Here is a 15,719-nt window from a genome sequence, read left to right on the forward strand (position 1 = left end):
GATGACGAATTAAACTGATTCTGCAAACATAGTCGAAGACATATTGAACTGATTATGCAAATGGTCGAGGATGGGTTGAATTGATTCTACAAAAATGGTTGAGTACGGGTTGAACTGATTCTGCAAAAATGATCAAGGACGGGTTGAACTAATTATGCAAAAATGGTCGAAGACAGATTGAACTGATTATGCAAATGGTCGAGAATGTGTTGAACTGATTATGCAAAAATGGTCGAATACGAGTTGAACTAATTCTGCAAAAATGGTCGAGAACGGATTGAACTGATGTAGCAAAAATGATCTAGGACGGGTTGAACTGATTCTGCAAAAATGGTCGAAGACGGGTTATACTGATTCTGCAAATGGTTAAGGATAAGTTAAATTGATTTTGCAAAATTGGTCGAAGACAAGTTGAAATGATTTTGCAAAAATTGTCGAAGACAGGTTGAACTAATTCTGCAAAAATAGTCAAGGACTGATTGAACTGATTATAGTAATAAATGATACAAACTTATTCTACATATAGTTCAAAACTGATTATGCAGAAATAGTTGAATATAGGTTGAGCTTATGACACATTAATTTTGTTAGAGTTGTTAGAGCTGGGTTTTATTAAAAGCCTAAAATCTTAGGGGTATGGTTGGTATTTTAAAATGTTGTTTTCAAGTTTTTAGGCTGGGCTTTAATTGTTTTTATGCTTTTGTCTCTCCTTGACATGTTTAAAAACTAGTGGAGTTTCTTGAAATATAGCAGAAGTTTTTTTCTCTATATATATAAAGCTCCCAAATGCATTCTGATGAGGAGTAAAGATTTTATATGGAGTTCGTTTATCATCACCTTTAGTTTGAATCTATTAGGGTTGGTTTGGTATTGCTGTGCTTTGAAAAAAAACTGTTTCTGCTGTGCTGTGAGAATAAGCAGTTGTGAAATAAATAACAGAGTGTTTGGTAAACTTTTTTGGAGAAGTGCTTAAAAAAAAAAAAAAAAAAAAAGTAGTATTATAGTATTTGATAAACTTTTATGTAAAACAGATGTGAAAAAAATTTAGTTTTTCAAAGCTGAGTTTTGCAGCTTTGTGTTTTTGGCTTTAATTTACCCAAAACTGTGAAAAAAAACTGAAGCTGAATGTTTACCAAACATAAAAAAGCTGGTGATATTGCTTCATCCCAATACCAAATATCAAACACTTGTATTTTAATTTTCAATCAAGGATGTCTGTGAGCACCATCTATTTTCTTATCAATCGTAAGTAGACGAAATTGAAAGTTGGTTTCCAAATTTGAAATAAAATTATTTTCAAATTCCTATCAGCATCATTAATTTAAATTCATTATTTTCATTATGAAAAATATTTTCATCACCACTGATTTTAATTAGCATTTATGTCTATCTCCCAGTCAATTTATTAAGTATCTCAAGTTCAACGTAAATACCGACCAATCTAATGTTCAGTTCTTCTTTTGTATATACAACCTTTGGTATGATATCTGCAAGCCTAATAATCATAATGACTGTAGTCTTGATTGTTGTCCCCATAATTTCTATCATCGTCAATAGACGGTAAGCTTTTGCCCCCATTCCAGCTTTTTTTTATAGCCACTTTTTTCAGAATCACCTCAATACCAAACTAGGACTTAGTATAATTATGAGTAGAAGATTTATATATAACTTTGTATTACTGGTTTGAAACGTTATGATAGAGGTAGGTCTATTTCATAACAATGTTATGTGTGTGAAGTCCATAACAATCTCGCTTTGATAAGAAATGATCACTTTATTTTATATTTACACTTGAAGATCATCTCCAACCCTTGGTTTAAAATCTAAAATTTTTAACCCAGAAAATTTGCGTTTTAACCAAGAAACAGTTTTTCTCCTCCAATCATTCTAAATTTAATTTTAGCCCAAGATTATTAAAAAATAAATTTAGGATAATTTTTTTTCTTAAAGTAACTTAAAAAAAAAAAATTATGTAGACTATCCTAATTTAATTTTATGAACATTTTAACCTAAAAATATTTAGATTTCGATAAATATTGAAAAATCGCTAAACGGCACCAAGAAACTCGTGGAACACTACGAAAGAATATGAAACACATAAAATAATTTTTTTAATTACTTTAACCATTGGATTTAAATTTGGACCATTAGATATAATTTTTTTACCGTTGAATTTTATCAAATTAGATCTTAGCTGTTGGATTTAATGAATTTATAAATATAAAATTAAAAAAAATACACATATATGGTAGACTAGCCCCATTGCCCCAGAAATGAGTTTTGGGTTTTAACTCATATTTGCCTCAAGGGTTGAAGCAAGTTGGGGTAAGTTTAGAACCTAAAATTTAAGTTTTACTCAAAGGGTTGGAGTAGGTCGAAAAGAATTTCCATTTTTTTAGAATTAAAATTAGCTGTTAGGCCATTTCATATTGAATTTAGACAATTTGAATAATTTTTTTTTTAAAATTGCATTTTATAAAAAAAATAAAAAAAAATAAAAAACAAGATATTTTATTGTTTAAGTTGCATTTTATAAAATAAAATTGCTCTAAAGGAATGCCCATTTTTCTTAGAAATTAGAATTAGTTATGAATCCACTTCATATCGAACTTAATCAATTATTCTTGTAAAAAATTAACTAAATAAAAAATATTTAAGACATCTAATTACGCTAAAACTTTTTACGAACACTATGTACTGTCCTATGAAACAATACACACATATATATATACATACATATGTATATATATATCTGTGTGTGTGTGTGTTTCATTTCTTTCTTTCAACTTTTAGTGCAGCTAGTTGGTGCTCTTATGCCTCTGCTTTAGATATTCTATTCCCCATTCCTTAAACAGTGTTGAGAGAGAGAGATGGAGCTTAGCCAACATGGTTTCTTAGAGGAACTGCTGCTGGCTCCAAGAAGAGACAGTTGGAGCAGCTACTCCTCTGGATTGAATGAGTTATTTCCCATCAATGGATGGAGTTTCGATTCTTTTGAAGAGAACCCAGTTCTGGTTTCCTCAATTAATCCTCAATTTGTTGGATTCTCCACCACACAACCAACCTTTGAAGAATGCCCATTCACCACCACCACTACTGCCTCCTCCTCCTCCTACCCTTTTGTTGTTGGTGGCCTCTGTGCAGTCCCAGAGATTAATAACACTACTACCCCTGCTCCATTTCCTCCACAAGATCATCAGGATTACCCTTCAATGGTGGAAGATGAAGAGTTTGGTAATTTTCTTGGGAGTGAAAACCACAGCAGCTGCTTGGAGTTGGAAGAAAGCAAGAACAACAATAATATCAGTACTTGCAAAGTTGAGATGGACCAGCAAGCAGCAGATCATCACATTATTCCTTCAGCTTTTACCATGGGATTGTGTGGTGAAAAGAGAAGCAGTAAGTCTAAGAAGTTAGAAGGGCAGCCTTCAAAGAATCTTATGGCAGAGAGAAGAAGAAGGAAGCGCTTGAATGACCGCCTTTCCATGCTCAGATCAATTGTCCCAAAGATTAGCAAGGTGATCCATCTTTCTTTTGCATTTGTTAAAGTTTCAATCTTTTTTTTTTTAATGTTTTAAAATGGTGGCATTTCCTTGTTCTTCTTGTTTCTTTAATGTTAAACTCTGAGAATTGATTTTCGCTCTTCATTTTCTATTACTTCAAAAAAAAAAAAAATCAAGAGACAGAGACAAAGATATGAATGCAGGAGTAGAAAATGAGAGTGAAATTCACTACCCAAATTCTCTCAACTAATTTTGATAAATTGGGTGAATTACTGTTTGGTAAAGATTAATTGAAGGGTTAATTAATGTGAAAAATGGCAGATGGACAGAACATCTATGCTTGGAGACACAATAGATTATATGAAAGAGCTTTTGGAAAGGATCAATAAGTTGCAAGAAGAAGGGGTTGAAGAGGGTACCAATCAAATCAGCTTAATGGGCACCTCCAAGGACCTAAACCCCAGTGAGGTACTAGTCAGAAATTCCCCCAAGGTAAAATTCAATACTTTTTCTTTAATCTCTCTCTCTCTGTCTCTCTCTCTAACTTTTGCATCATTGGTTTTATACAGTTTGATGTGGAGAGGAGAGACAAAGATACCAGGATAGACATATGCTGTGCAACCAAGCCAGGATTGCTGCTGTCAACAGTGAACACTATAGAAGCATTAGGGCTTGAGATTCAACAGTGTGTTATAAGTTGTTTCAATGATTTTTCAATGCAAGCGTCATGTTTTGAGGTTTGTCCATAACTTTTTTTTTTTTTTTTTTATAATTTTTTTACAGTTTATTTTTTTGATATTAATGCTTAATTAAGTTTCTCTAATGATTTTTAGGGAGCTGGGCAGAGAGATTTATTAAGTCCTCAGGACATAAAGCAAGCATTGTTCAGAAATGCAGGATATGGAGGAAGATGTTTGTAGGAAAATAAGGGATGCAAATTGCAAAAGGAAAAAGCGTTTGCTTAGAATTGAAGTGTGTAGCTAGGAGAGAGATGGATTTCGACATGACTCCATGAGATTTTCCAAATAACATTATCTACTTTCTAATAATTGTGCATGTATTAGATGATCCACCTTGCAGCCTATTCAGTATTACCACTCGGATTTAGGTACATATATACCGACATCTGTGTATACTATACACCGACGTCTGTGGTGGTTGATCTTTTGATTGTTGTATTATTGGCCGCACATCTAACGCTCTATTCATCATATGTCATGCACCGGAGTATTCACTGTTATAAAAATCCCCACCTAGTGGCAACCGCCCCGATTAATGACTAGACGTTTGAAAATTAAGAAAGGGTGCCTAGACTTGCTGAGGCGCCTGCCTAGACTGCCTAAGCACCCGCCTAGTCTGCCCAGACCTACGTAGGTTGCGACTCACTTAGACAGAAAATAGATAACTTTCATTTTGCATTTTATTTTTTTTTAATAAATTGTAAGAGACTTGTTGAATACTTAAATGAACACACATTATATGCTTGTTCCCCATATTTTCATTATGTTCCAATACTTCATAAGAAATACGTTAATCTATTTTTTAGTTTATAATGAAATTATATATATTTTAAGTATAAACAGACACTTATTTACACGAAATATAATGTATTTAAATCTGCCTAGTTCACCTAGGCGCTAGGCTCCAATCCGCCGTCCGGCTAGCTACTAGCGTTTTTTAGAACCTTATAGTAGAATTTTAAACAATTTCAGTACACATGCCTTAAGAATTTGTGATTGTTTAATTGTTGTCTTCTTGACCAAAATAATCTGTGAACAATGTCTAAAGTGCCAGCAACGATAAAACTACACAGAAACCATGACAGCAACCTGAAGAATTCCGTTCACCAACACAAGGAAAACCATATCTTGCTCGTAGGATGTCATCAAATATTCTTTTCCCATCATGTACAAGACTTAATGCCAAAACATTTGATTTTTTTTTCTTTCACTATGACATTATGTTGTGACGAGATGAGGACGGCACACGTTTGATAAATGAGCGAACGAATCTGATCATTTCCATGGATTTTGGGTGCCGGGATCTGTTTGACATCTCTTCGATTGCTTAATCGGACGCAATCCCGTACTTCCAATCATAATCAAGGTTTGTTTCGTCGGTATGAGTGTTGTGTTAAAGGCGACGCTCTCTCGACAAGCTTTGTTTTGAATGCGATTCGAATTCACAGGTTGAAATTTCGCTGTCATACCGCAAGGCCACACAAAAATTAGCGGAACTTAAGCCCACGGTTGGTGCAAACACATAAAATGGGATTCTTAGGCTCAAGTTAGTCAAAATAATAGCCGACATGTCTTACCCATCAGTGTCTTCCATTTTCTTACTTCTAAGATATGTGTTTAGCTAAAGCTGAAATCAGATCAAGAAAAAAAATAAGGATTTAGCTCTGTTCATATGGTACATTTCTAAGGAAAAGACGAGATAACGTACTTCTAAGCATCATCTTCACCCTCCTCGTCATCACTTATAATGCCACCATTGTCGAAATCAGAAGAGTCACCGGTAACATTGGCCTGCAGATGTTGGAGTTTATTGATAGCATCTCTTGCATCAGAAACCAGGGCAATTTTTGCAGTTCTCACTGCATCCACTTCACCAATTCCAGAAGTGGATTGCTGAGTGCGCGTAGATGCTGCTTTTCTCTTCGCTTCCCTGGTATGTAATTGGTCTATATACTTCTCATGCCGGACCTTGTTTCTGACTTGCTTCAATACCAGGGGGCTAACGAGAGGTTTACCACATGAGCTACTAAATCTCGACAGCGGCTTCTTATGACCTGAAGAAGATCTTTGACTGCGATTCTGAAGAATTTTCTTCTTTTCCTGTAAATTTTTTGGGGTAGAAGGTATAACACTTGCATGACTCTCGCTAGGTGAACCTAGACTGGGCTCGAGTACCCTAAAAAGATCTCCCTCATAATCTTGGTACACTTGATAATGTTTTTGTAATAATTGTCGGACTGTTTTCTGGGCAACATGCCTCCTCTGTTTACTGCATTCTTGCCTTTTAGACTTTGGCTCACTGGGTTTAAGCAGTTTACTTGCAGAGAGTGAAAACTGTCCAAGGGGGGACGAATTTGTTAATGTGTTTGCCCTCGACCGGGTATGAGGTTGAGGTGGAGTTCTATGCTCAGAATGGACTCTATCAAAGCACTCCTGTGCAGATTTTCCAGGCACCTGAAATTAGTTTGTATTAAACACAAGTTACTCTGGATATAACCTAAATAAAGCAGCGGTGATATATTGGCTATGCATGTCAAAGGACAAAGATACATAGTTACTCACTCAAGAACCAATCTAACTACCTGAGCCCACTAAATGCTCAAGGAACTTAAAACAAAGCATTTATTCATGGCTGAAAACTGTGCTGGCAGCTAGCTATACAAACAAGTAACTGGCAAAAGATTGAATAAGGGAGAGAAATCTGCAGTTGGTTGTAAGTAAAAAAAAAAAAAATTTCTTTCAAAGCTTTTCAAACTTCGGAACATGAAACAACTGAGCTATCCACACAAAATTAAAGGTTAGAATGTGATTCCTATCTCATCTGTAGCGTGTAAAAGAAAATTAAGATTTTATAAGTGACTCAAATGGAAACAGATGTGGTGTCGTTCTGATGGCTAGCCTTAAGTTTATGAATTGTCTGCAACTACTAAACATGACCTTCTCGGCCCTGCTTTGCTGCAAGTAACTTGGTTTTTTGTTGCGAAAAATTAAATGGAAGTGAACTTAAGGAGCACCAATAAGGTGGAAAACCAAAGTTATGCAACATCAATAGATTGGTTACAAAAGAACTATCCTTTCTGCAACGAAAACTAAAACCGTCGCTGAATTTAATCAATAAGACATTGTTAGTTGAAAGATAAATGCCCACGATCATCACAAGAGAGCAATAATGGAATTTTATAATTGCTTTTAACATTCAGTCTATTTTGAACATATGTAACAGTTACTAAAGTCATTCCATTTGGTTCTTAGAAATCTTATTCAACTTGTCTATTAGCTTTCCAAGAGTTTTCTGGTATTTAATAAATAATAAGTCTTTAGGATTTGCATCTTTTGGTTCTATATATGACACGTATAAATTTTATTGAAATGCTTTGTTACCTTCAACGCTTAAGGCCTTGATATCTCCATGCATCTTTCTCCTCTTTTACTTTTTTTCTACCTCACAAATTTCTTGGAAATTATAGTAACCTCAAAAACTTCACTTTGGTTTGTGTTTTTCCGACATCATTTGAAAAATAATCTTTCACCAAGAGACCTTGTAGCTACAATTGTTATCAGTTTTTTCTGTTTGAGAACATTTTGGTCATCAAACTCTCAAGCAAGAGAAAAGAGTTATGAAGTGCCAAAACAATTAATCGAAAACGGTCCCCTTCTTTGGGGAGGCCCTACCCAACAGAAGTCCTCTATATACCTAATGTACTAAATTTAAAATAAAAAAAAAGGATTATGGTTCTTATCGAACACTGGCATTCTTTTATCAGGTTGAGTCTCACATCTTTATTACAGTCAAACATTAAAAACCCAAGTGCTTCAGTCTAAAAGGTATGTGCTTAGGTCAATTGAGGTAACTACATCCATAGCAGGTTATTCTCAAAAGCCATACCTCTAATATGGTGCTTTGGTAAGCCCAATATTAGCCTATCACCATTACGGCCTTTCCTTACGATGAAAAGGACTATCAGTCTATCAACCAGGCCATATCACCTTCTTGCATAATAATAAGCCTTCATAAAATATCATAAACAAAACCTTCTCAGGCTGATAATATTGTTAGAGTTCTATACTAAGGTGGACTACTATATCAGCTCCAATCTATATATCATAAATATCCAAAACTGCAATGAATTTGATAAAAATTGTTTAAGACCAGTTCCCCGCATTGTCACTCATTGGAAAGAGCATCATGTACCTATATCTTAAAAATCCTCCTTTCAAGAGTTAGAGTGATCTTCATTCCACAATTGAACTATACGAATTTCGCACTCACTATAATATATTTCCCCCCGCTCTTTTGGCTTTCCGTTGAATTAGAATAACAAAAGACTTGCTGAGATAAAAACAAAAACAAGATGTGGACTCCTAGTCCCACTATATCAAAAAAACTTAAGGACTAATTATCAATGACTCAATATCAGTGACAAAGTTTACAATTTTTATTAATATAATCTGGATTGCAGACTTCAAGATCATACTTAAAGACACAAAAAGATTAGTACTATTATTCAATTTAGTTTTCATATTAAGAGGCTAAATTATACTTTTGATCCCAATAGTGTAAGACTGAGACTCCACTTTAATCTTACAATCCTAATTTCAACAAATTTAACTTTGCAATTTGGTAAGTTTTGGAATGTTGTCCAAAGTATACATTTCCATCACGTTGGTTAAGAAAACCATCAAAAGCGCAAAATAACTTATTCATCGTGGTGTGGTTCTATATCGCTGTCACATTAGTTTTCCCAGCTTAGCAGATATAGGGAAACATCTTTTTCATCAAACAACAGAGGAAATATAGGGCAAACTATAAGGTTGATTTCGTTAAACTTTGAACTACAGAAACCGCACAATTCGGCCTAACAAAATTCAATCTTCTTATTGCCAGTAATATGAAAGAAAACTAAGTAGCTTGACATGAAAACAAATTTTTCTGAATTAAAGGATCATAAGAACAGCAGCATACCAGTTTGGAAACCTTCTTCCAGAAGTGGGGTGTTGGCCTTGCTATTAAATAAGCTCTCTGCAATGCCAATTCTTGTTCCTTTGTCCACCCTTGAACAACCCCAACACCTTCTTCGTCCCTCTTTCTCTTCCTCCTAACCCCCACTTCTTTATTTACACCATCTATCTCTTGCATTTTGCACTTTTTCGAAATTCCTTCGGATGAATCAATACAAGCTCCATCTTTTCCAACACTTGAGAACTCCTCTTTCTTCAATGACCTATTTTTTCCACTCTTAGATCTAGACCCAGTTGCCTTATCAGTGCATTGATTCACAACAGATTGCTCAATACAGAACCTGACAGATTTTCTTCGACATTTTGCTGACCCAGAACTCAAATTTCCGCAATTACTCGACCCATTTTCCAATTTGCCCAATTTCTTAAATATTTTTTTCGAGGGACCCTTACCTTCATCAACAAGGACGAGCTGCTTGTTCAAAATCCTTGAAGAACGTCTAAGACTCTGAAACCCCTCAACCCCATTGTTCAATCTCGGAGATTTTCTCGGCCCATCGTGAGATTCACTCGAATTCTTAGAGCTAAGTGGAAGACTCAATGAACATACGACACGGTTGCTTCTGGCTGTGGATTTGGGGGTTCTCGGGTTTTCAGACTCCGCAGCGCTCTTTTCAAGGCAGACAAGTCTCTGAGATTTCCGGACAGTGGCGATGGACAGCTCTGGTTCTTGAGTTTTCTGGTGGTGGAGAAATCTAGGAGACCTTCGGAGAGTTGTGCTCTGTTGTGCTGCCTTGGCTACGGAGGCTCTCACGGCCATTTTCGCAAACACTTGGTGGGCTTTCTTTTCACATGAGACTTTTTAGAGGGAATAGAATTTGAAATTCAAAAGTTTACCCTGTTCGGCAGTCCCAACCTCATTGTCTAATTACGAATTTACTCGTCAGTCGTATCTCGAATCCATGTCCGAGTTCATCCAGTCCAAGACCACGCTCTCCTTTTATCTCTCTCCTCATCCGTGGGTTCGGTGGTGGTTTTTGCTTTGGAAATGAAAACGAACGGGCTTTTACAAATGGGCTTTAGAAACACTGCGGAATGTGAAAATTGTAAATTGGGCTTACCCTGTAAAAGTCAGACAATTATTGAAAAAGAGTGGGCTAGGAACGAGAAATCCAAACCCAATTTGACCAATTTCCACTTTACGAGTCATTTTCTCTCATGCGCTCGTGATTTGACAACAATAAATAATTGAATCTCTTTTAGTTAAATATTAATTATTTATTTGTGAAAATACATATGCCGAAGAGAATTACCATCTATTTTACTTCCCTCAAATTATCTAATCTTTTGACTTCACTATCCCTTTTTTCGTCTCATTATCATTACCCAAATTATACTTATCAAATCACTTATAATTTTGTCTTTGTCACTTAATGCTACGATTTAGTGGTATTCCTTTTCATTTCTAAGCATGTTTGGGCCCAAAATATTATTTTGAGCCGAGCCTGGGATTATTCTCGCCCCAATGGCGTTTATCTAGAATTTTCTTGTGGGTCATCCAGTTAGGGCTGGCCGAATCTTGTTGCAAAAGGCATTAGTTTAGATAAAGGGTGAAGTAGTCGATTCCTAGTGAAACAAGGAGTTTTGAAGCCAAATGTGCTTGGGATCAAAAGATGAATCTGATTTGTTATGGGGTTTGGTTCAAAGTTCTATCAAAGCTAGGACTAGCCAAAACTTAATCAGATTGGGTTATGGAGTTCTAATCCGAGTACGATTCTAGCTCGGCCATGAAGGGGTTTGCTACTATAAATACAGGAGGGGTGCATTGTTCAAAGTCTCTCCAATTCAACACATAAATTGCCCCACACAAAGCTTCTCAACAACCTGAGATATTATCCTTCTCCCCTTTCTTCCACCAATACATCTTCAGTTTGGATAAACAACACTGTGAAGGTAACTAATGACATATTCAGTTTGGATAAACAGCACTAGAGCCGTAGAATCAGCCGATCAAGGAACACCTTCAGTTTGGATAAGCAACACTGCTTCGAGATCGACTGGTTATTTATCCGAGTCTCGGTCGACAGGGACTTTCAAGTTCTTGTTGGTAAAGGTCATCTCATCAACCTTCCCGGCGAAGTGAGGTGTTACAGGTTACTAGGCTCAGCATATTGAACACTGAGTTGTTTTATGATTAGATATTAGCAAGTGAGTTTCAGAGTTCGGCATTCCGACGGCCAAACCATATTTACTATCAAGACATACATCTCTTTCAAGTACTGGTGTCCATATAGCATGGTGCCAGTTCAACGTGCTTATACTCTTACCAAGATAATCACTGTGACCAAACCCGGCGTCGAGGATTTGTGAACTTCACAAAACTAGCAGCCTTCCTCGGCTGAAATCGCAAGATCAAAAAGTCAACAACGCGCTCAACACAACATCAACACATTTTACTCCCTGGTTGAGCTCGGTCGTCGAGTTGGTACGCCCCGCACATAACCGAAAGACGTAGTTAGCTTACTAATTACTCAGTATGCGCGCCACGTAGGCTTGGTAGCTTTTAGAGTCAACATTTTGGCACGCCTAGTAGGACCTAATGCTAAAGCTACGAAGTTTATGACCATTGAGACACGGTGAGTAAAGAAGAAAACAGTAATGGGTAAGTCAACGAGTAATCTTCCAGTCCAAAACCCATGACAAGATGGCTTACCACAGGCACAAAATCTTTCTACTGCCGCAACACCTGAAGCTACAAGTGCGACACGCCGAGATAAGGAAGTAAATCTCGGCGGTCAGCCTCGTGAAACAAAAATCCCTACCAAAACGACAAAAGGAATTTTTGTTGAAGGATTAGTGGAGGATTATGACGAGGACGGTGGTGAGGCCTCTAATCCACCGACTAGGTCATTTCTTTGATGACGACTTGAAGAGCAATCTTGGCAATTTGAGCAAATGTTCAGTCAAAAAGTGAAAAGCATACTCAAAGAGATGCGCGATAATAGCGCTATACATAACAGGTTGCTCGAAGTACTAGTTAATAAAGCCCACGAAGGAGGGCCTTCTAATCGTTTCAGGGAGCCTCCATTTAAGAACAATCTCCTTCCAATGGTACAAGCCTAGAAAGGATCTGCTTAGCTCAAAATGATCGATTTAGAAAAGAGAGGTGGGTCAAGCAGTAGATCGAATGAATTTAACTAAGAAGCAAAAACGACATCTATTAATATGGTCGAGGTTCAAAGAATGATTAATTCGGCTCTAAAAAAGGGGCCGAAGTTTCTGAAATTCATTCGAGTACCCCAAGGGATTCAAAATTTCGGACTTCAACCTTTTCACTGAAGAGTCAACCCTATCATTGTTAGAACACGTGGCTCAACTCACTGCCCAATGTGGGGACGTTAACAGTTATTTTCATAAGCTTCAACTGTTCAACTTCTCGTTAACCGGCTCAACATTAGCATGGTATATAAACCTTTCACCCAATTCCATCCAAAGGTGGGATGAAATAGTAAAGAAATTTCATGAGCAATTATATCGACTAAGGATGGATGTGTCAGTATCTTCTCTGGCCAAGATGGCTCAAGCTTCTGACGAGTCGCCAATGGAATACCTTACAAGGTTTAAGTCAGCCAGAAACTAGTGTCAAGCACCTCTCCCGGAAGTCGAGTTTGTTAGGCTTGCCCTAAACGGCCTGGATGTGGAATACAAAAAGAAATTCTTAGAGGTAAACTTCCGAGATATGTACAAACTGGCTCAACATGTCGAGCAATATGATTATTTGCTCCAAGAAGAAAAGATATCGAAGTCCCCATCTCGAGGAACAATCTACAAGAACCCTACGGTCAGTTATGCATCAACCGAAGGCGAAGAATCCCAATATGCCAGTATTGACATGGTCAACAAGCCATACATATGTAAAGCATTGGCTCATGTTAAGTCTAAGGATGCCAAAACCCGATCAGCCTTTGAAGAAACTACCATCAAAACGTCAAAAGTTTATACTTTTGACATCACCAAGGCTGATGCCATCTTCGACTAGTTGTTGCTCGCGAAAATTGTCAAGCTTCAGCCAGGGGATAACATTCCCAAGGCTGATGATTTAAAAGGCACCACAATTCGAACAAGCATACGACAAATAATTGTTTCGTATTTCGTGATGCCATTCAAAGCTGGATCAACAATGGTAAGCTCAAGTTTCAAGAGAAACAAACATGGTAGATGCTCATCTACCAAGGGATAAAGGAAAAGGAAAGGCCGAGTTCATTCCAATGTAATTCGTCCCAAAGTAGAACTCTCAACCATGATTAAAGAATGATTTTTTTTCAAACGAGCCACCCAATGATTTGACGGGACTAGCTATTGTTGAGTCAATGTCGGACTCCAGTGCAGAGGAAAACGACAGGCCGATGGTTTTATGTAGTCAATGCAAATAGAGTGTTGTCTTAGCTGAGCCAAAGGAAAAGCCACGTAAAGCTGAAATACCACAACAAGTGCCCACAGTCGCGGTAACATCCCAAAAGGTGTTCGGTACAGGCCGACATTATAAAGTTTTTTATAGGCTTGGCCCTCAAGTACAAGATAACAAACCATCTTCGCTCAGACGAGGATTATTATGCGCACAACTCTGGCAATCTTAATTCACCCGTAAACCAGCGCACCTTTAGACCTCCTGAGCCACGTGATTAGCGCTGGTATACCTACAACTCCCTTACTGGTATATATACAACAATGTCTAAATCACAGAAATGTCGGCGCCAAAGATTGAACTGTATAGCCCGCCGACAAGCAGCTCAGGATACCTTGGCTGCCAAATGGCAGCTGAAGGAAACAGCTGGTAATGAAAATGATCGACAACCTCCGACGATTATGACCGAGCTGCTCCAAGGGAAGAAGGTGATCGATCATGACTTTGAAACCACGATTGAAGAATTCGAAAAGCGAATGAAACTCTTTCTTCAACCTAGGGAAATAAAAGCTATCCTCGAGCACTTCCAGAAGGAAGCCTAGAGCAAACTTCCTCTACTACCTACACAAGAATCGTTGATCAGAGTCAGACGGAATCTCCACCCACCATTTCTCGGTGAAGCTTTAGAATACATGCAGGAGTTTCACAAGAAGCATTCGGCAAATGACTTATACGGCTTGCCGAAAGCATGCCAAAATACTCTGATATCATTCTAATTTGCCTTGATGCTGAACGGATCATCCAAAAGACCTCGGATTTGGAGATGAAAGCCAGGTTCCATCATATACGTGAGGTTCGAGTTCTCGACTTTGAGGTAGATCCATATATGGATATTAACGCTTTCGAATTTCCCTTCTTCCTCGATGACCTCTAATATTTACAATACCATTTCGAAGTCTTTTCAGCTGTCTCCTTTTTTGGCATTACAGCAGATGAAAATGAACGCGTAGCATGATTAGATGCTTACCTTGACATGAGAGATGTCCGCATCGCATATTAGGAGCAAACTCGTATAACATCACAAGACCAAAACCCAGTTCCAACATTGAGCGAACCCGAGGTTGATGTGAAAAATGAGAAGGCTCTAGTGGACATACCTCAGGAACATACCCTGGCACCAGCCAAAGAAGATCAAGCGAATACTGCCCACACACAGGATACCTTGCCCAAAAGTCCAAAAGAAGAAGACCGTGACCCAATGGGTCATTCGGTCATCGACAACATGGAAATTAGCATGGTCCATGCCTTACCTGCCGAGTTCCAGTCAATTACACCCTAACCAAATTTCCTGGACGGCGACGTGGTTGCTAAGGAAGCCACGTAAGTCGATTTTGTGATCGTCGAAGAGATTGAGCTGGCAACAAAAGAAGATAAACTTAAAGCAGCTCTGGCCGAACTGTTTCCTCGTTCTTCATCAGTTAATCTCCATTATTTGAAGTCATTATATGTTATGGCTCATATTGAAGGATATCCGGTCTCCAAAATTTTCATCGATTGTGGAGCAATGGATAACATCATGCCCGTTGCTATCATGAAGGCATTACATAGTTCCAATGATGAACTTATTCCATCAGGGATCACCATAAGCAGTTTTGTCGGTGACAAATCCTAGACCAAGGGAGTGCTTCCGTTGGAAGTAAATATCATAGGTCGTAATCATATGACTACATTTTTCATGATCGATTTGAAGATCGAGTATAATGCATTGCTTGGTCGTGACTAGATCCATCAAACGAGCTGTATCCTCTTGTTATTATATCAGGTCCTCATCTTCTAGGGCTGCAAATTAGTCGTGGTTCATCCTGCCGACAATCAGCTGTTTGAAGCTAATATGATTCAGACTCGCTATTATGACGATCACGTCGGCTACATCACCCTACAAGGTTTTAACGAGGAATAACGGCCGACTCAGATCTTAGTTCAAAAATCCATTGAGGTAAACTCAGGTTGGCCAACCTGATTGCTGATCCTGATGTCTGATACAACGGTCTAGTTCTATCAGTTAACAAGGTTCAAGCTACCCTAGCTGAGCTCGAAGACAGTCGACCCTAA

At 37.7% G+C, this 15,719-nt stretch overlaps 2 protein-coding genes across 3 annotated transcripts; one reads left to right on the plus strand and one right to left on the minus strand.

Annotated features, from left to right (window-relative positions):
- Positions 1 to 2,745: 2,745 nt before the first annotated feature.
- On the plus strand, positions 2,746 to 4,714 carry BHLH093 (beta HLH protein 93). Of its 2 annotated transcripts, none has more exons than XM_068458059.2 (4): positions 2,746 to 3,518; positions 3,825 to 3,995; positions 4,073 to 4,240; positions 4,337 to 4,714. In XM_068458059.2, the coding sequence occupies exons 1-4, from the start codon at positions 2,871 to 2,873 to the stop codon at positions 4,421 to 4,423; spliced, it is 1,074 nt and encodes a 357-aa protein (XP_068314160.2). In that variant the 5' UTR covers positions 2,746 to 2,870; the 3' UTR covers positions 4,424 to 4,714. The 2 variants fall into 2 exon arrangements, with proteins under 2 accessions (XP_068314160.2, XP_088542643.1); XM_088686517.1 differs by having other exon boundaries at positions 2,769 to 3,518; positions 3,825 to 3,971.
- A 1,038-nt stretch (positions 4,715 to 5,752) lies between these two features.
- Positions 5,753 to 10,176, minus strand: LOC137718418 (uncharacterized). The gene is made up of 2 exons (XM_068457969.2): positions 9,207 to 10,176; positions 5,753 to 6,697 (listed from the first exon to the last, which is right to left on the minus strand). The coding sequence occupies exons 1-2, from the start codon at positions 10,020 to 10,022 to the stop codon at positions 5,954 to 5,956; spliced, it is 1,560 nt and encodes a 519-aa protein (XP_068314070.2). The 5' UTR covers positions 10,023 to 10,176; the 3' UTR covers positions 5,753 to 5,953.
- Positions 10,177 to 15,719: the final 5,543 nt, after the last annotated feature.

Source organism: Pyrus communis, chromosome 15 (assembly GCF_041283825.1).
Source record: "Pyrus communis isolate YQ-2024b chromosome 15, ASM4128382v1, whole genome shotgun sequence".
Taxonomy (NCBI): domain Eukaryota; kingdom Viridiplantae; phylum Streptophyta; class Magnoliopsida; order Rosales; family Rosaceae; genus Pyrus; species Pyrus communis.

Excerpts from the sequence above, each read along its gene's own strand:
- LOC137718418 (XM_068457969.2), bottom strand. The coding sequence starts at position 10,022 with ATGGCCGTGAGAGCCTCCGTAGCCAAGGCAGCACAACAGAGCACAACT. Across the intron at positions 6,698-9,206 it reads GGAAGAAGGTTTCCAAACTG|GTGCCTGGAAAATCTGCACA; the intron begins GTATGCTGCTGT and ends AACTAATTTCAG.
- BHLH093 (XM_068458059.2), top strand. The coding sequence starts at position 2,871 with ATGGAGCTTAGCCAACATGGTTTCTTAGAGGAACTGCTGCTGGCTCCA. Across the intron at positions 3,996-4,072 it reads TAGTCAGAAATTCCCCCAAG|TTTGATGTGGAGAGGAGAGA; the intron begins GTAAAATTCAAT and ends GGTTTTATACAG. Across the intron at positions 4,241-4,336 it reads TGCAAGCGTCATGTTTTGAG|GGAGCTGGGCAGAGAGATTT; the intron begins GTTTGTCCATAA and ends AATGATTTTTAG.